At 45.0% G+C, this 18520-nt stretch overlaps 1 protein-coding gene across 2 annotated transcripts in view; it reads left to right on the forward strand.

The window, feature by feature from the left end:
- Positions 1-18520, forward strand: part of SIL1 (SIL1 nucleotide exchange factor) — a 218816-nt gene that overhangs the window by 56353 nt on the left and 143943 nt on the right. For both annotated transcript variants that reach the window (XM_019424330.2, XM_019424328.2), the window contains one exon: positions 2735-2870. In XM_019424330.2, coding sequence (XP_019279875.1) covers positions 2735-2870 — 136 coding nt within the window. The remainder of the gene's footprint in view (positions 1-2734; positions 2871-18520) is intronic.

The raw sequence follows: 18520 nt of genomic DNA on the forward strand, positions 1-18520 counted from the left end.
AGCTTAGAGAGGTTTAGTTTGGCCCTCTTAGTGTTCTAAAATACAAAAATTTTATGTAAAAATCATCTGTTTTTCTGTTTTCTCTTTTTCATGGCAGTGGCGGACCAGCTGAGTAGCAGCTGTGTTCCTTAGTCAAGGCAGGAGGGCTCCAGTTTTCACAGCCCCCCAACAACCTGTTGTTTTACTGCTGGCCCTACCTGGCCCCTGGAGGCATTTGACCCCCATACTTCTGAGGTAAATTCTATTAATATTCTCCTAGTCCCATGGTCTAGTGTGTGGTGCTTATGGCAGAGGCTGGCCAGCATGACTCGGCCCTGGATTACATGGGTTTTGAGTATTTGTAGACAAGGTATTCTTTGTTCTGCAATGTGGGGCTAGTGCCTGGGTTCTAGTAGACGTGGCTACTTTGGGCTTTCCTCAGTCCAAGGCCTCCAGAAGACATACCTGCCTATGGGACAGGGTCATTTCTTCATTCCTTTGTTCTTGGATTACAAACTTAGTCCTTTGCTGGGCATTGGGGTACATTGGTGAAAGAGACTCACATAGAGCCTGCTCTTAGGAAATCTGGCTTTAGGCCAGTGTCTCTTGCCACTCTGTCTTTCCTTTAGTTTCCCAAGCATGTCTCCTCTTCTCCTAGCTTTCTTTTGAGCTCAGATCTGTGCAAGCTTCAAGTTGAAGGTAGGAGGCATTTGACAGCCAGGCTGCACAGGTGAGACCACAACCAAAACCTGACCTGCCTGAATAATGTCACAGTGTGTAGTCACTGTTGGATGTCATAGTACAGACTCATCCAACCTGGAACCTGTGATGGTCTTTACATGTAGTAAGAGTAATCGCTACCATGTATCTGGGGTCTAGTGGTTTACAAGATAGTTCCTCATCTAATGTATGAGTTAGATGTCATTAGTATTTCTGCTTTACAAATGTGGAAATAGGCTTAGAAAATTAAGTAACTTTCTGGGAGTCACAATAAACTGGGATTCAAACTTCAGATTATCTGATGTGGAGCTTAAGTTCTTAACTACTATTGCTGTAGTCTTGGCCTCTCATTACTTGGGATATGATTTGAGGGCCTCTTCTTGTCCAAGATCTCTTCCTTACTGGTCTTTAACAAGATTTGAAATCCTGTCATCTGAATTTCATGCCTTTATTTCTTGTTAAAATGTTAAAAACCCTTGGAGGGGCATTACATTGTTATCATGAATACTTTAACACCTTGCCCTTCCCTCTGACAGCTAATTAAAGATCAGACCCTGGGGGACAAGATAGGTGGGGATGCATATCTGGAGCTGGGGTGTTGCTTGCAAGAGATGCATTACTGCCTCTCATGCAAGGTTAGTATTATTGGGAAGCCAAAATGAGATGTGTGTCAAGTTCCTAGAACAGGTTTGAGTTCATAGGAATTCACGAAATGTGCTCACTGTTAGTAGGGGAAGACTTGGGAGGTGGGAAGGTTGAAATAACTTCCTGGTGTACTAGTGTGGGTTCCTTCTTGCTATGCCAGAGCTCTAGAACCCTCTGGTTCTATTTTCCAGAGGCCTTACTGCTTTTATGCAAGTAAGGTTTAAAAATTGGACACGAAGAATTGGAGGCCGGGAAGGAGCAAAATGAATAATACTTTGTATTTATCTTGCATCTCTGTCTCCTGAGCTCACGGTGCTCCACAGACACCATCTCATTAATCCTCCATGCTCTCCAGGGGGTGGAAGGAAACAGGTTTTAGGAAGAGGTTTTCAGCTGTGGCTTCTTTCTCCCTCAGCCCCACCAAACTCCCAGCTTCCCACTTGCAGCCATTTCACCATGGATTGTTATGTCCCAAGTGGTCATTTATGCCCTGTAGGCACCCTGGGGAATTGCCAGGCTCTTATTGTGTCCTGCTGGACTGCATAGGAATCAGTTGGGCCTCAGCTGGCATCTTTTGTATGTCTGGGGTGGCTATTTGAGGATTTATTCTCCCATTGATATGTGTTTTTTCATATATATATATACATATACATATTTGTATATGTATATATATATATACATATATGTATGTATATGTATATATATATACATATATGTATATATGTATATATATATATATATTTAATGTTTATTTTGAGAGAGAGACAGCACATGTGTGCGCAGGGGAAAGGCAGAGAGAGAGAGAAAGAGAGAGAGAGAGAGAGAGCATGAGTAGGGGAGGAGCAGAGAGTGAGAGAGAGCATGAGTAGGGGAGGAGCAGAGAGAGAGCGAGGGAGAGAGCAAATCACAGGCAAGCTCTGTACTGTCAGCACAGAAGTCGACATGGGATTCTATCTCATGAACCATGAGATCATGACCTGAGTCGAAATTAAGAGTCGGATGCTCAACCGACTAAGCCACCCAGGTACCCTAATGTATCTTTTTTATTTGTAAGAGCAATAGGTAGGAGTTTTAAACATCATACAGTATAGTAGCATAGAAAATAAAAAGTAGAAGTCTCTTATTGTCTCCTTTGCCAACCCTTCTTCCCAGTATGTTCCCTTAACTTCCTTGAGATAGTATTGAACTTTGTGGAGTTTTTCCTTAGGTATGTACAAACGTGCTATGTATGTATAACACATGCTGTGTTCATTTAACTGTATCACTGTGGTCCAAACAAGGCTAGAGAGGGGAGGAGTATGGAGGAGAAGAGTATACAACCCAGGCCATGTTCTCTATGCCTCGTGCCTAGTTCTGGTGGGTCACGCCCTGTGTTTTCTTTTCTCTGAAGGAGTTTGCGCTCACGAGCCCAGAAAAGAGCAGCACCAAAGAAGCAGAGAGAAAGGAAACCACAGCGGAAGAGGAGCTGGACTCTGAGGTCCTGGAGGTGTTTCACCCAACCCATGAGTGGCAGGCCCTTCGGCCAGGTACCAAGCCCAGCTCCATGTGAAACACATTCTGGATTCTAAGTGCATATGTCCTTCGTGCCCACAGGGCTGCTTTGAAGGAGCAGAGGCTCTGGCCCACTGGAGGGGAACAGTATGGTCCTTTGGGGTGATGGCTGTTGCTGCAGGGCTCAGGGACTTTCATTTTCCAGCAGAACAGAGATTGCGGCATGTGAGTGCCGTGAAAGGAAGGCAGGTGGTGGGTGGCCGAGCTTTCTGAGCAAGTGATTGAAAACTTTCTTTCCTTGCACTCTTCTCAAACACAGGAGAGGCAGTGACATGTGCCTCACTCTGCAAATGCTATTTTAGGCTCTGCTGCTCGGCTCAATGCTGCTGAAATATTGTTCACAGGAGAGTACTGAGCACCGATGAGGGGCAGGAGTATTCTGTTGTTAAAGGAACTTGTGCTAAGAAACAGGGGCTGGTCCTGGCCTGGTTTTTAAATGGGGCATCCTCAGAAGGAACAACTTTCTAGCCCTTTTAAGAACCTGGAACCATTGCTTAGAAAGTAACCAGCATTTGTGGAGTGTTTACTATATTCAGGTATTGAGTTAGGTGCTTCATGTGCATAATCCTGTTCAGTCTTCACAGTAGTAACTGTGATGATCTTCATTGTCTTATGAAAACATTGGCTCATTGACCTAACTCATTGAGCTAACTTGTCCTATGCCATTGACCAAAGAGAGCCTAGACCCACCTTCTTACCCCTTGTCCTTCTTGTCCCAGCCATTCTTGACGGTAACCACACTATGATGCCACTTGAGTCTGTTCTCAAGAGTAGGCTTTTGTACTTTTCACTGTGACAAGGTGGATGGCAAGCCCTGGCAGCTGCCACAGTGGAGTTTCATCAGTCCATGCAAATATTCATCACCATGTCCTCACTGCCCCCATTGCTGCTGTGCTGGCAGGGGCAGCATTTACTGTGCCAGCCAACTTTGTGGTAGCACTGTTACTCCTACTGGGCTTGCATAAGGGTAGTTGGTGCCATTGAAGAGTGATAAAACACCAAGGAAGTGAAGTAGGAAGTAATGGCATAGGGGGTAGAAGGAGGTTTTAGGAATAGAGGTATTGGGTTGAACAGATGTAACTTCTGACTGTCCTCCCCCACCTTCATTGAGAACTGAGCCCGCTGGGCCTTGAGGACCAAAACAAGAAGACTCAGTGGGTTCGGGTGTGGAACATATGGACTGTTTCTACTGGTTTTATGAGGTTAAAAGTGCTCGAATCACTTCTAATCAGGCAAGTGCCTAGAGCAGATGGAATTCAATGTCCTGTGGCCCCCAGTCCTACCTTATCTGTTCCTGTGGCACCCTCCAAGGCCCTCATCCACATTGCAAAACAAGCATGAAAGTTCTGACCTGGAGACCTTGCCCAGCTGTCTGGCAGTGGGGTTGCTGTATTAATGCTTAAATAGAAGAGCCTCTGTCTCTAGCCTTGGGGAGGGAGAGCCAGAGCATTTGTGACAAGGGCAGGCAGAGGGCTCTGAACGCCTCCTGGAGAATTAGAATGGAACACATTATTTTTACAGTTAACTTGATACCCCATTACATTTAACTTGATACCCCATTGACATCACCCTCTACCTTCTAGTTTCTCAAGACCCTCTTGTAAAATCTGCACCAAATTTCCTTGAGCCTGCTCCAAAGGCTGGTATGTTGTAGTTGAGCACAACACTCAGACCCCACATCTCAGTGGGCAAACAGGTCTGGTTCTAGTCATGCCTGCCCCATCCCAAGAGTATTTTTGCCTATCCTGACCATCAAAGCAAGAGGAGTGAGGGAAGGTTAGGTGAGAAGTTTATTCTGGCCTGAGTGTGTGATGTGAGGTGATTCAGAGTGTGGCAGTATGGAGTCAGACCAATGGAGGTAGAGACTTTGTTGGGCCCCAGTCCAGGATTGAGGTGTTCTGTTTGTATGTTGCAAAGGTTTTGTATGTGTGTCTATTGGCAGGATATTGACCTCTCAGTGGTCTCTGTGGATAGCTGGCACTTGGCTTTAGTCAGAGTGTAATATTTAATTCACCACATTCTGAATGCTGCCTGGGAATTTCCACCACAGCTACCTGAAGGAATGTTAAAAGGAATGTAGCCAATTCTGGGTACTTGTTTGATGGATAGATGAATGGGAAGGTAGTATAATTTAGCAGTTAGGAGAACAGACTTTAGATTCAGCCAGTCCTGGGTTCAAATCCTAGCTTTGCTATTTAGGGGATCTTGGGCGAGTCACAGAATCCTTCTCCCCTTCAGTTTCCCCTTTGGTGACATGGGGGAAATGGCTTGCTCTGCCTGTTGTGAGGATTCTTGACATGAAGATATCACCCAGTATAGTTAGTTCTGATTTTAGATGGTAAATTTGTGCTACCCCTTCAACTTGGTTGTGGAATTGGATGCCGGTAAGGGTGCTTGAGTATGTAGGCTTCCTGTCCTCTCTGGTCTTTGATGGGGGAAGAGAACTTAAGGTGAGAAGAGAGACTTCTATGGTCCTGAAATGCTCTCCCTCTCTCCTTATACAGAGATTTTTGATGAGGGAGCGGAAAGGGTTAGCACAGCTTTTCCTGCCTGAAATTCAAGGAGTGGCCCAGGAAGATGATGGAGTATCTTTTGGGGACTTTGAAGAAAATGGCTAGTTTCTGTTGACATTACCCCCAGTTCAGTAACTTCTGACCCCTCAGGTCTCTGAAGGGAGGACCTCAGCTCTGTGGTCCTCAGGCCTCTACGGAGGGCATACTGGGATACGTGGTCTGGGCTCATATGAAGGTAGATTCCAGGTTGCCTCCTGTGGCCTGGTACACCAGGAGACCTACCCATGACTTCATGGGCCTTCCCACCAGGTCAGGTGGGTATTGGGCCCCCCATCCATGGAGCCCTAGAGTAACTGCAGGTCACCCTCCAGAAGTCTGCCTGCCTCTGTTACTACTGTCAGCATCCTCACTGTGAGCCGCTTGTTCCTGGAAGTGATTTTCCTGTCTCTCTCTCTCTCTGTCTTCTGGTTTATTTTGGGATCTGTCTCACCTTATGGAGGCACAGCAAGCATTTGAGTGTGGATTCAGCATCAGCTGTTCAGAAGCAAGCAGAGGAAAGCTGTTAGCTGGCAGGTCCTATGGGTTCTGGGCAGGCAATTCAGAAATTTGTCCTGGGGCTGAGGACCCCTGAGTACCCCTGTGTACTTATCACAGAAAGCTGGCCACAGCCAAGTGTGGTGGAGTCTGCTCCCTGGCCATTTCTGAGATCCTACTTTGTGCCAGGCACTATATTCGTAGCCAGAGATACACATAATAATTCACATTTACTGAGTGTTGATTGTACCAGACATTCTTTGAGGGCAGGTGTTAAAACTACCCTCATTTTTATAGACAAAACTGAGTCTCAGAAGTGACTTAGTCAAGGTGTACCTGGGTGGCTTAGTTGATTAAGCGTCTGACTTTGGCTCAGGTCATGGTCTTACAGTTTGTGGGTTTGAGCCCTGTGTTGGACTCTTCACTGACAGTGTAGAGCCTGCTTGGGATTCTCTCTCTACCCTTCTCTATCTTCCCCTCCCCCACTCATGCTTTCTCTCTCTCTCTCTCTCTCTCTCTCTCTCTCTCTAATATAAATAAAAATAATAAAATAATAAAAAAAAAGAAGTGACTTAGTCAAATGACCAGTAAGTGGTAGAGTCAGAATTCAAAACTAGCTTTGTCTGGCCCTAAGCCTGAGCTCCTTACCCCTGTGCCATACTGTCTATCTGAATAGCTAATGAAACATGACCCCTACCTTCTAGTAGCTTACAGGCTCACAGAGAATACAGAGACAGAAAAGGGCACTAGAGTATTTGGGATGTCCTGGTACAAGTGTCCTGTGTAGGCTGAGGGCACAAAGGAGGGTAAGGGGAGGCTAGGGCCTTCTCTGTATCCCTGAGATTAGAGTGGAACAGTGGTCAAATTTTATGATGTTAAATCTCCAACCCCATGAAGTTCTCTTTTTGAGCTTTGTGTTCTTCGTCAGATTGGTTAGAATCTTTGCACTTAAGTTTCCTCATCTGTCTGCTTCCCAGAGATGGAGTGAGACTAAAACTAGATCAACATGTGTAAAACGTTACACCCAGGACCTGGCACATAGGAAATACTCAGTAAGTAACTATAGTTGTCATTAAAAAACAAACAAACAAACAAACAAACAAACAAACAAACATTTGCTGCCTTTCTTTCCTTGGGAACCTGAAGGAGAAGTGGAGGTGACAAGGCAGGCTGAGCAAAGGGCTCCCTTGTCCTCCCTATGAGCCAGTGCTGCTTTGTTGGCCTCATGTGGGCTCAGGGAAGCTCAAACTGGGGGCTCACTATTGACCCGAGCTGACTTCTAGGATGAGGCTGTTAGAACCTCAGAAATATTGGCATCAGCACAAAGAGCCCTCTTAATGGGAGCATGCAGAAAGCCTGTGCAGGAACACATTCATGTGAGGGGGTTAAAAAAAAAAAAAAAAAATCCAAATCATCAACAACTGATGAGAGCAATCCAAGAATTATAGAGCACCAGCCATCTGGTCAGATCATTTCAGATCTGCACGAGCAATAGGAGGGAATTGAATTTTAAAAACCTCATTTATAGTAGACCAACTACTCTGTTTCAAGTATTTAAGAGAGGAGTCTGATTTCCTGCAGGCCCTGGACATCTGTCTGAAGGAGCACCTGACTCTGGTCTGGGTGATTCTGTAGGGTTGTCTCTGTGAGGCCTTTGGCCCATTGCAGCTTGGAAAGGGCTGTGTGATCCTTTAGTCCTCAGACACCAGCTGCACGTCCCAACATTTCAAGTCCATTCTGACACCCATTTACCTGGAATTAATGTTAGGTCTCATAAGTTAAAGGTCTCAGTGCCATTGCATCTACTTCCAGTGCTAGTTGCCAGTTCCAGGCCACCCGTCTTTGTGACTGACCAGCTATAAATTGGAAATTCCCATAACCACCACCTCAGGTTTGATAATTTGCTAGAACTACTCATAGCTCAGGAACTTGGGAAGACACTTAGGTTTACTGGCTTTTTAATTTATCTTTATTTTTTAAAATTTACATCCAAATTAGTTAGCATATAGTGAAACAATGATTTCAGGAGTAGATTCCTTAATGCCCCTTACCCATTTAGTCCATCCCCCATCCCACAACCCCTCTAGTAACCCTCAGTTTGTTCTCCATATTTATGAGTCTCTTCTGTTTTGTCCCTCTCCCTGTTTTTATATTATTTTTGTTTCCCTTCCCTTATGTTCATCTGTTTTGTCTCTTCAAGTCCTCATATGAATGAAGTCATATGATTTTTGTCTTCCTCTGATTTCACTTAGCATAATACCCTCTAGTTCCATCCATGTAGTTGCAAATGGCAAGATTTCATTCTTTTTGATTGCTGAGTAATAGTCCATTGTATATATGTACCACATCTTCTTTATCCATTCATCCTTCGATGGACATTTGGGCTCTTTCCATGCTTTGGCCATTGTGGATAGTGCTGCTATAAACATGGGGGTGCATGTGTCCCTTCGAAACAGCACACCTGTATCCTGTGGATAAATGCCTAGTAGTGCAATTGCTGTGTCATAGGGCCGTTCTATTTTTAGTTTTTTGAGGAATTTCCATACTGTTTTCCAGAGTGGCTGCACTAGCTTCCATTCCCAAGGTTTACTGGCTTTTTAAAAAAAGATACAACTCAGGAACAGCCAAATGGAAGGGATGCATAGGGCAAGGTAAGGTTTTGGGGGGGAATGGCACAGAGCCTCTGTGCTATCTGTGAGCGTATTACCCTCCCAGAACTTGTACGTGTTCACCAGACTGGAAGCTCTCTGACACCATTTTTGAGAGGCTTTTATGGGGGCTGAGTTTCCTATACATGATTGATTAAGTCATTGGTCATTGGTGGTTGAACTCAGTCTCCAACCCTCCCTCCTCTCCCTGGAGGTTAGTAGATGCGGCTAAAAGTTTCAATTCTTTAATCATGACTTGGTCTTTCTGGTGACCAGCCTCCATCCTAAAGTTACCCAAAACTGCTTTCTCCTCTCCCTGCAACCCCCAATCCCAAGAGTCATCTCATTAGCATAAATTCAGGAATAACAAAACATAATCCTGTCACTCAGTAAATTACAAGCATTTTAGGAGCTCTTTGTCAGGAACCAGGGATATATATATATTTTTTACTATCCCACAACTTGAGGTGAGACTCAAGGGCAAAGCTGCCAGCTTCTGCCACCCCTCTCACCAGCTCTGGCTGGGAGGCACGTGACCCTCTCTTCCTCCCCTAGTGTGGAGAGATTTTCCTTATGGGTCATTTCATCTACTAGGGTGGTCCACAAGCATATGACTTGGCTTGTGTCCCATCCTTCACATGCAGGGAGACACACACACACTTCTAGGCCCATGAGCACTGTGTGACTGGGAGTATTAGTTAAGGGCTCTTTATACCTAAACTCCTGTGTCGCATCAGAGTGGTGCAGTAGGACTTCTTGAGAAGGGAAGTATATAGCAATGGGCCTCTGTTGATCTTTCCCTGGTTCAAGTGCAGTGCTGGAAAGGTAGAACAGGGGCTGGATAGAGGAAACAGGGTAGTGGGGTAGTCTTTATGCTTTCTTGAACACAGGTTGTTATCTCTAGCAACTTTTCAGGTTGAGATGTTCAACAGAGCTTCTTTTTGGTGCTACTTCATTCCGCACAGTGCCGTTCCCCCCCACCTCCCCACGTTAAAACTTTTCAAGGCTTCTGGGGATTCCTTGAGAAGTTTATTTGTTCTTCTACCTGTACTTCTGGCCCATCTCCCTCACTACAGCCACTCCTGAGCCCTTGTTAGTCATTCTCTGCTCTGAGTATCTCTTTTGCACCTTGGTAATAAGAATTTGTCAGGGGAATTGCTTGGGGCATAACAGGATGCCAGACCTCTTGAGGCCTGTAGGAACAATTTCTGAGTCTCCAAATTACCTTGTAGTAGGAGAGAAAAGGATGGTGGATGGTGGGCCGGAATACATGAAGGCACCAGAAGGTTGCATGAATACAGTTTAGATCTCTTCATTTCAGAGAACCCTCATTTCCCATTTGGGCAGTTTTAAGATGCCTCATCACTGCCCCTCAGCAGCCAAATCTCACACCTGAGGGAACAGGTGGAAGGCAGCACAGAAAAGCCTGTGACCTTCATGGCAGTCACTCCCAAGGCTGAGACCACTTTGAGGCTAGCTGGCTGAGCTCTGCAGGGACACCAGAGTTTCTCTGTCCAGGCTTTGGCCTTCCATTACCAGGATGGGGTAGGCCAGGGTCCAGTTTGCAATCTCTGTACTTGAGTGGTGATAGAGAGCAGCTGTTGGCCATTCGCTTTCTAATGAGCATTTGTATGCTTAATGCTCAACCTAGGTCCTTATCCTCCCCTTTCTCTGCTTCCTCCATCTACCTGTTCTCTCTGAGGTTTAATAAAGTCTACTTACCATAACAGCACAGCCTCAGCACTCAGAGATCGGGATACCCAAACTGGCTGAAATGAAAAACTTAGATGGGAGTAAGGATAATGGAAAACCAGCTGCCAAAGCCAGTCCCAGCCCTCATGCCCAGGGCTTGGCTTTAGTTCAGACAGTCCTGTGTACCTCTGACTTCCCTTATTTCTCTCATATTGGCCTCACCTTGCTGGCTAAGACTATCTAGGCTGTCTCCAAAGTTGGGACTAACCAAGGCTGGAATTAGCTCTCGTGGGTTGCCTGGAGCTGGAATGAGAGGCCCTTTTCCAGAACCTGTTCCCTTCCTGTTTTTGGCATAGCACTGGAGGTAGGGATTGATTGGTAACTTCAGAGGAGGTAGAAATGGGGTAGAGAAGGGGACAGGTAGGAAGCATTAGTGGAGGGGGAGGGGATGACAGGAACAGAGACCTCAGAGTGGGAGTACATCTCCCTGGGTGGAGAGGAAGGATGTATAGGGAATAATGGGATGGTTGTGGTGGGCGTTGTCCCCTCTGTTAGAGATAGAGGGCGGTTGGAGGGAGGGTGGGAGAAGAGATGAGGAGGAGAGCTAGCAAAGCAGTAGAACTAAAGATGTAAGCAAGTGTAAACTATAAGTGTATAGTTGGGTCCAGTCAGGGGCTGTGCTATAAATGGAAGATGAGGAAATGAAGAAAGATGATAGAAATTCCTAGGTTTGAGGTGTTAGAGAATAAGTGAAAGAAGAGAACTAAAACAGTAATTTCAGAGACAATGACATCAAAAAGCTTGTCTATTTCATGTAATATTTGTTGTATGTTCCAGTGATGTTCAAGATAGAGTGCTTGATAGTGGAGATAACATGGTGGGCACTGAATGCCTGCCAGGGCTTATGGTGTAGGAGGACTCCCAGACAGGAATAGAGGTAGATAAGATCATAGAGGAAGGGACCTGAAGGAAAGACTTCTTTCCCAGAGGCATGGTCATTAAAGCTGAGTAGAGAGAGCTTTTGTGTATGTTGGAAGGCAGAAGAAAAAGGAATCAATGTTGATAGAGATTTGAAATCCCAGAGAGCAGATCAAAATTGTTTAGGTGGCAGATGGAAAGTCTTGGCCTGGTGAATATGATGAGCCTTGGAAATTAGAAGCAGAAGTTAGGAAAAAACAAGGGTAAATGGGAAAGGTGTAGAGAGAAACTGAGGTAACATTTCTTCTATGTCTTCCAAGTTTTCTGAGCCAGGCTGAGAGTGGGGCTTCTACCTTGGATGATGGAAGAGAAAGACTCATTTGGCTGCTTGAGAGAATGGAGCAATGAGGAAGAACCTCTGTGAGGATGGTGCTTAGGCAAGAAGTCAGAACCAAGCAATTTTCAGCGTCAAGAAGGGCAAGGGCCCAGTTAGCATTTGACAGCCTAGCCTGCATTTGTAGGGGCCCAGGATCAGTGGATTTGGTGACTTTCTAGAGCAGTCTGAGCCCTAAACAGTGGTTAGCTGGACTGTGAGACCTGATGGGTACATCATTAAGGGGACTATTGTATTTTTTTGGGGTTAGTAAGGAGACCTTGTTCTGCTGGCCTTTGGGGCCAACTAGAGAGCTTTGTCAGAAGCTCCTAGGAACTTGCTCCAACATTCTCTGAGACAGATAATATCAAGACTTTTACAGGTCTCTGACAATGTCCAGAGTCAGTTGGAGTGGTACCGTACTAGCCACTGATTGTCTTAGGTAGGCCTGAAAAGAACCTGAATGAAGCAAAGCTAGTGTGCAGGGGGCTCTGAGCCTTTTGGTCCTGTGCTCTAATCAGGCTGATTGTATTTCTGTTCCTTTGGGGGTTTTGTTTTGTTACTGTTAATCAATTAATAGGTTGTTGGTCTTGCCTTATTTCCCATAATATTTTATTATGGGATTTTGATTTGGGCAAAGATTGAGTTGTATTTTAATTTATTTAATTACAGAATAGTCTGCTTTTGGGTTGTATAAGCAGTTATTTGAAAGGAAAGAACCATTTCTTTGGATTAAAAGTTTTCAGGTTTGATTACCTATAGACATAATTAGCTTATCTGGGCAGAGGTGAGTTTTTATGGAATAGTAATAGGGTATATTTGTTAAAATTTTTTTTTTTTTTTTTTTTTTTTTTTTTTGCCTGGGGAAGGGAACTACCTCTATCCCCCCACCGCCCCTTATCCCAGCAGCTCTCTACATGCATCTTGTTAATCTCCATTCTGTCATCCCAGTTTTGCCAAGTCAGGCTTTTGGACAGAGGGTGAGGAGGTTGTCTAGTCTATCATGGCCAAGAATGACTGAGGCAGAATCGGACCTGAGAACTCTAGTGTAGCTTTTGGAAAGGGGAAGAAAACTAACATTTTTTTGGAGAAACTCCATTGTGCCTGGTGCTTTGTATACATTATTTAAGGGAGATCTCAAGGTGATGCATAACAGAGTGGTTACCTCTTCTCTTGATCTTGTTTGGTGGCCCATGCTCCATTAGTGAAGGGTTCCAAATTCCATTGCTTTCCCCAGGATTTCAATCTGTAGGATCATTGTTTGAAAGCAATGGTATTTGAGGTCTATGTGGGAACAAAGTAATGTGAATTTTAGAGGCTGTTGACATTGAGAGGGGGAAATTATTCAAGAGAATAAAGATTTATTCAAGCTTTGTTTCTTAGATTAAATCTTATGGATTTTAGGGGTAGATCCAGATGTCCCTAAACATGGTGGATTAAATAGCCCTGTATGCAGTCTGATTTTAGATTCTCTCTGGGTTAGATTGCAGATGGAGATGCTGGAGGAATTGTTCCCTGAAGGCCATTAACATTTCAACTTCTAGTATTTGATCAGAATACCTAGCTGAAGACAGTTTGGAGTTATGTATAGAACTCAAAAGGGAGGGGCTCTTGCATAAAGCTGGCAGTAATAGGGGCAGCCAGATGAAATATCTGACTTACACAAGTCCATCTTAGTGATGATGTTGGCAGGAGCACTTTGGGAGTTGAAGGGCAGTGGGAGAAGTAAGAGATAGATAGATCAAAGGAAGGCTCTTTGCACGTATTTGCTGGCATCATCTAACCCTGCTTATGCATGTAAGTGAAAGTCTTAGCTCTGTAGTGACTCGCTTTGAACAAAATGGTCTCTCTTTTTCTCTCCCTCTCTCATTTTCAGACTCTGAGTCCTTCTCCCTTCCACCTTCCCTTGATGCCTGCTCTCTCTGCCTCCTTTCCTTCTTTACTGTAATGGCCTCTACCTGCAGCTGAGTGGCAGGTGGCAGGGATGGATAGATGTGAGGGTGTGTAGCTGGGGGAATATTTTCTGAGTTTTGCCAGCATCAAAGAAATTACTTCCAAGGCAATCCTTCCAGCCATGTATTTCGCTGATCAGTCAGAATGAGAGGAAAAACATATTAGCATTGCCAGAAAGGCTATTTGGGAAAAATCAAGTCTGTGAAACTGAGGGATCTAAAGTTATAAGCATTAAAAACAAATCCTGGAGTGCAGCTGGAATTCTTCCCATCCTGTCTCCCATCATAGCCCTGTCCCTTGACAACTCCCCCAACCTGCTGTGCTACATGAATGGGTTGTGCCTCAACTTTCCGGAAGAGCCTCATTTGAAAGAGGAAGTGCCAGGTTGTATTGGACATTTCTGGGTGTGACATGGAAAAGCAATCTCAATAGTCGGGTTTTGTTTTGTTTTTAATTCTGTGACTGCAGTGTCTCCATATGCTTGGAGAGGCCCTTGGAAAGGGGAATTGAGTACACCTTCATGCGCATATATTTCCTCCCTGCCTGGTGCTATTCCACAGAGAAGTTTCAGGAGAACAGTGGCCTCTTCTTTTCCCTAGGCAGGGAGGTGCTTCTTGTCAAGAGAAAGACATTTCTGGTTGTTTGAGCAGAACTTAGAAATTAAAGTGGAGTTGTTTGTCTCCTTTGGAAAAAAGACAAAAGCTAGAGTGCCTTTTCTTCAGAGTAATTTCCTTCAGAGAGGGAATGGCCAGCGGACAGTGTCCATGGTGTATCTGGGCATCTAGTTGTTGTTGTAGTGCCTTGAGTATAGCAGGCAGTAGAGTGTTGCAGAGTCCGTCTCCCTGGGCTCACATCTCAGCTCTGCCTTTTATAGCTCGGTAATCTTGGGCAAGCTACTTAAATTTACTAAGGTTTAATGAAATATCATCTGTAAAATAGGGATAGTAATAATACCTGCTTCAGAAGGTTGTCTTAAATAGTACATAAAGTGAGCATATGAAGTGTTCATTACTTTCTCTTGTTTAAACATGAGTGGACATCAGACAAACCCAAATTGAGGTCTGATCTAAAAAATGGCCGACTCTTCAAGTATGTCCAGGTGAAGAAAGACCAAGAAAGAACTGAGGAGCTGTCACAGATTGTAGGACACATGACAGGTAGGTGCAATGTAATATTCTGGATTAGCTTCTGGAACAGAAAAAAGGACATTAGGGGAAAAATTGGTATAGCCTGAATAAAGTCTCTAGTTAGTACTATTGCACTCCTGTTAATTTCTTAGTTCTGATCATTGTTTTATGGTTATGGAAGATGGTAATATCAGGGGAAGCTGGGTGAAGGGTGTATGGGAACTGTAATTTTTTTTGCAACTTTTCTCTAAGATTAAAATTATTTCAAAATAAAATAAAACCAAGTAAGTTAATGTCCAAGTGACCTGTTAGGTCAAAGAGAAGCTGACCAGGGTAGAGCCATGAATAGCAGATCACATGTGACTCTGTCTCCCCTCCCATGTCAGAAGGAGAGCTCTTACTGAGGGGCCCCAACGCCTGCCTCTTTAGCCCCTGTGTACCTGCTGCATCCTGAGGGGAGGTCTGCTGTAGGCTGATAATTGGTCAGCAATGCAGACACACACCCTACATCTGATCCTGCATGGTGTTACAGAGGGACTGGGGAGGGGTCCAGTCATTTGGCATTAGGAGTCTCTGCAGAGCTGAATGATTAGGGCACTTGTCTCTGTTCCTTGGAATATAAATGAAGTTCTGCCTGTTTTATCTCTCTATCTAAGCACCAATCACTATGGCAATATGTTTGCAGATCGCAATGCCTACCCCTACGCTCACACTCACTGTTTGATCATCCAGAAGAAAGAAAAATAAGTTCAGACCAGCTCCGCAATAATTTTTTATTTTGTTTCCTGTTATAAGTGCCTTGCTCTTGCACAAAGCAGGTCAGGTGTTTTGCTTGCTCCTCCTGGGCACAGAAGGTACATGTGCTTTTCTTATGACTGATATGGTCATCTCTGTCATGCTAATAGCAGGGGTTGTAGAAGAAAGCCATTATTATAATTGGGAAAATGCGAGTGTTGGGGTTTTTTATTTGTGCATTGAAGTCAGCTGTCGCAGCGGGGGGGTGGTCTAGAAAGTATAAAGTCTTACATTCTGGCGACAACTCATTGACAAATATTTACCCTTGGAAGTTCGCATTTTCTAAGTTAAAGTCAGTGCTAAAAAATGTTCTTTATATTTTAACTCAGTGGCTAAGGTGTACTGCTTTTTGCTATTGATTTACAAATTTTATTGTCAGACCCTTGGGATATGTGTGGATTACTCAATAGTGTGACAAATGGCTGGGCTTTGAATTATGTATTGTATTACGGGGGAGTTCATAAACCATATTTCTCTATAGGTTGTTTTAGGCATAAGACTAGTGAACTGTCATTTCTGTTTTAGTCACACGTGACTAAAAAAAAGGTGGGGGTTGGTGGTGGGAGGGAGACATGTCTGGCTCAAAATTCAACAGTAAGCCACCCCTGAAGGCTTGAAGTATAGAGGCTCGAAGTGGACAGACTATGGAGATGGATTGGGAGCACTGGGAAGCAATTGGAAGAGAAGACAGCATCTGTGTTCCAAATCAAACCTATGTTGAACCTTTGCTCAGGCTAGAACCCCTGTGGAAAGATTACTGGCATCTGCTCCCCTGGGGTCTCTGTTCAAGTCAAATAACAAGTGACCTGAGGCCAGAGAGTCCTACACCCTGAGTGGGCCTACCACACTCCTGCTCCCCTTCCCCCACACAACCACTTGTGCTGATGGATGTGCAAACCCTTTATAGAAGGTTTGGCACTGCTCGGCTTGCAGAGATCATCTGTCTCTTTTGAATGAGCAACTTTATGTTTGTGGCTCCTTTTTCCTGCAGAGAGAAATTGCTTCTGTCTTCTGATGGAAATGTTTACCTTCCCTAGGGAAAGGCACTATTCTTTGGGGGTAATGTTTGCCGGTACTCCCCACCCCTCATGGGATCATAAGCCTGTGCTCAAGGGTGGACGGGAGGAGGTGGCCACTGGAGCATGCACAATTGCCACTGGGGCAGCCATCTGCCAGTGTCGTGGCTCACAGCCTGCTTCTGAGCAGGCCGCTGGGAGGGAGTGTCTGCGCTCCGGGACCTGCATGCATTATGCACAGCCTTTTCCCTAACTGAGCTTTCTAAGTGTGTATTATTCCTGTCTACCCTTTTCTTGTATGGTCTGCCTCGGGGCACCATTCAGAATGTCCCCTAATTATTCTGGAGCTCAGCTTCTAGTATATCTCATTTAGAGTTTCTGGTAATAGCTGATTTTTTTTGGGGGGGGGGGGAGGGAATAGATTTCTAAAAATGCAATGAGGGATTGATTTACATTTATAGGGAGATTTGCTTTTTACAAGGAAATTGTCAACACTGCAGTGATACAGTTTCATCGAAATGGTATTTTGACTCTATCCGAAGCCAGGCTCTCTTTCCTCGTCTTTTCCAGAACAGACCTGTTATAATTTGAGGAGGCTGCTCTAGTATTAGAATGAAATCTGTGCTGCTAATTGCAGACCACCACCTTCCCCACATATTGCCCCCCCCCCCCACCTTCCCTTCCTGAGATGGAGGAGTTTTTGCACATGCTGCTTAGAGAAAGGAGATTTATAACATGACTCAATCCTCGCCCACAGATCTAGGATTCTTGCCATCCACTAAGTTTTGGCAGGCAGGTCCTGTGTATGGAGAACATGTCCTGCCTTCCTATCCTTGCACTGCTCCCCTTACTGCGTATGCGTCTTGGGTGGAGTCTGGGGTGTCTAGCTTTTCATGTCTTCCACTTTTCCTCCCAAGCAACCCCTGCTTTTCCTATATGGCAGTATCTGTGAGGTACAGGAGACAGTCTTTCACCTAGAGAGACCTATAAAGTTCAAGCCCTGAGGTGTTGTAGTGCTTATTTATCTACCACTGTGTTAAGAGCATAGCAGTGTGCCCTGGCCTTCAGGACCAGAGCCCACCTGGGAATTTATTCGAATAAAAAGATTGGCAGTCCCATTCCTCTAGTCACATGACTGGATATACAGGTGTCTATGTGCCTGTGATTACAGTGTTGACCTCTTAACGTTATTGAGGCCTCCAGGTTAGTGCTGGTGAGGCCATGATGCTGTTGAGAGTGAGTTACTGGTGACATTGGGCCCTCCTTTGCCCTCTGGTGGGGGAGAGGAGTGGGGGGAAAAAGTATTTGGTTTTAGAAAATGCTTGGCTATGAAGACTTGGTAAAATACTGTCTTCTTACCCATCCCTAGGTAAGTCAGAAGAGTCTAAGATAACAGAGTAGAGGGCAAAATAAACTTTGGGGGACCAGAGACAATGAGAAATGTGTAGGGAAGCTAGAGAGAGAGAGAGATTGCTGCTGGCTTACCTACCTGTTAGAACAGGACTTACTTGGCCCAGCAGCCCGATGACCCATGCCTGGCCCACTGTTCGCACATCTAGGAGGGAGGGGTGAGCGCCTCAGAGACTGCTCCCTGGGGATAGGATAGTGTGGCTACCTCTGAGGCTCCTGTTACCCTCTTTACTGGAAAGCAAAGGGTCTTTGGTGGCTTGGCTCCTGCAGCAAGGAGACTGGCCACATGGGGAGAGAAGTCTGGACCACATCAGACGCGGTTTCTTCTTCTTCTTCTTTTAAATGCTTATTTCTTTCTGAGAGAGAGAGTGCGCCTGAGTGAGTACGAGGGGGGAAGGGCAGAGAGAGAGGGAGACAGAGGATCCGAAGCAGGCTCTGAGCTGATAGCCCCATGCGGGGCTTGAACTCACGAGCTGTGAGATCATGACCTGAGCCAAAGTCGGCCACTTAACTTACTGAGCCACCCAGGTTCCCCAGGTGTGGTTTCTTTTTTAGTTGAGCCAGTATGAAGTTTTTGTTGAAGGAACAACTTCCTCATCCCCTGACTCTTGGTAGATGAGCTGAACTGCTCCCTTCCAGTCTGATT

Source organism: Panthera pardus, unplaced genomic scaffold (assembly GCF_024362965.1).
Source record: "Panthera pardus isolate Hobbes unplaced genomic scaffold, ASM2436296v1 HiC_scaffold_2, whole genome shotgun sequence".
NCBI classification, from domain to species: Eukaryota; Metazoa; Chordata; class Mammalia; order Carnivora; family Felidae; genus Panthera; species Panthera pardus.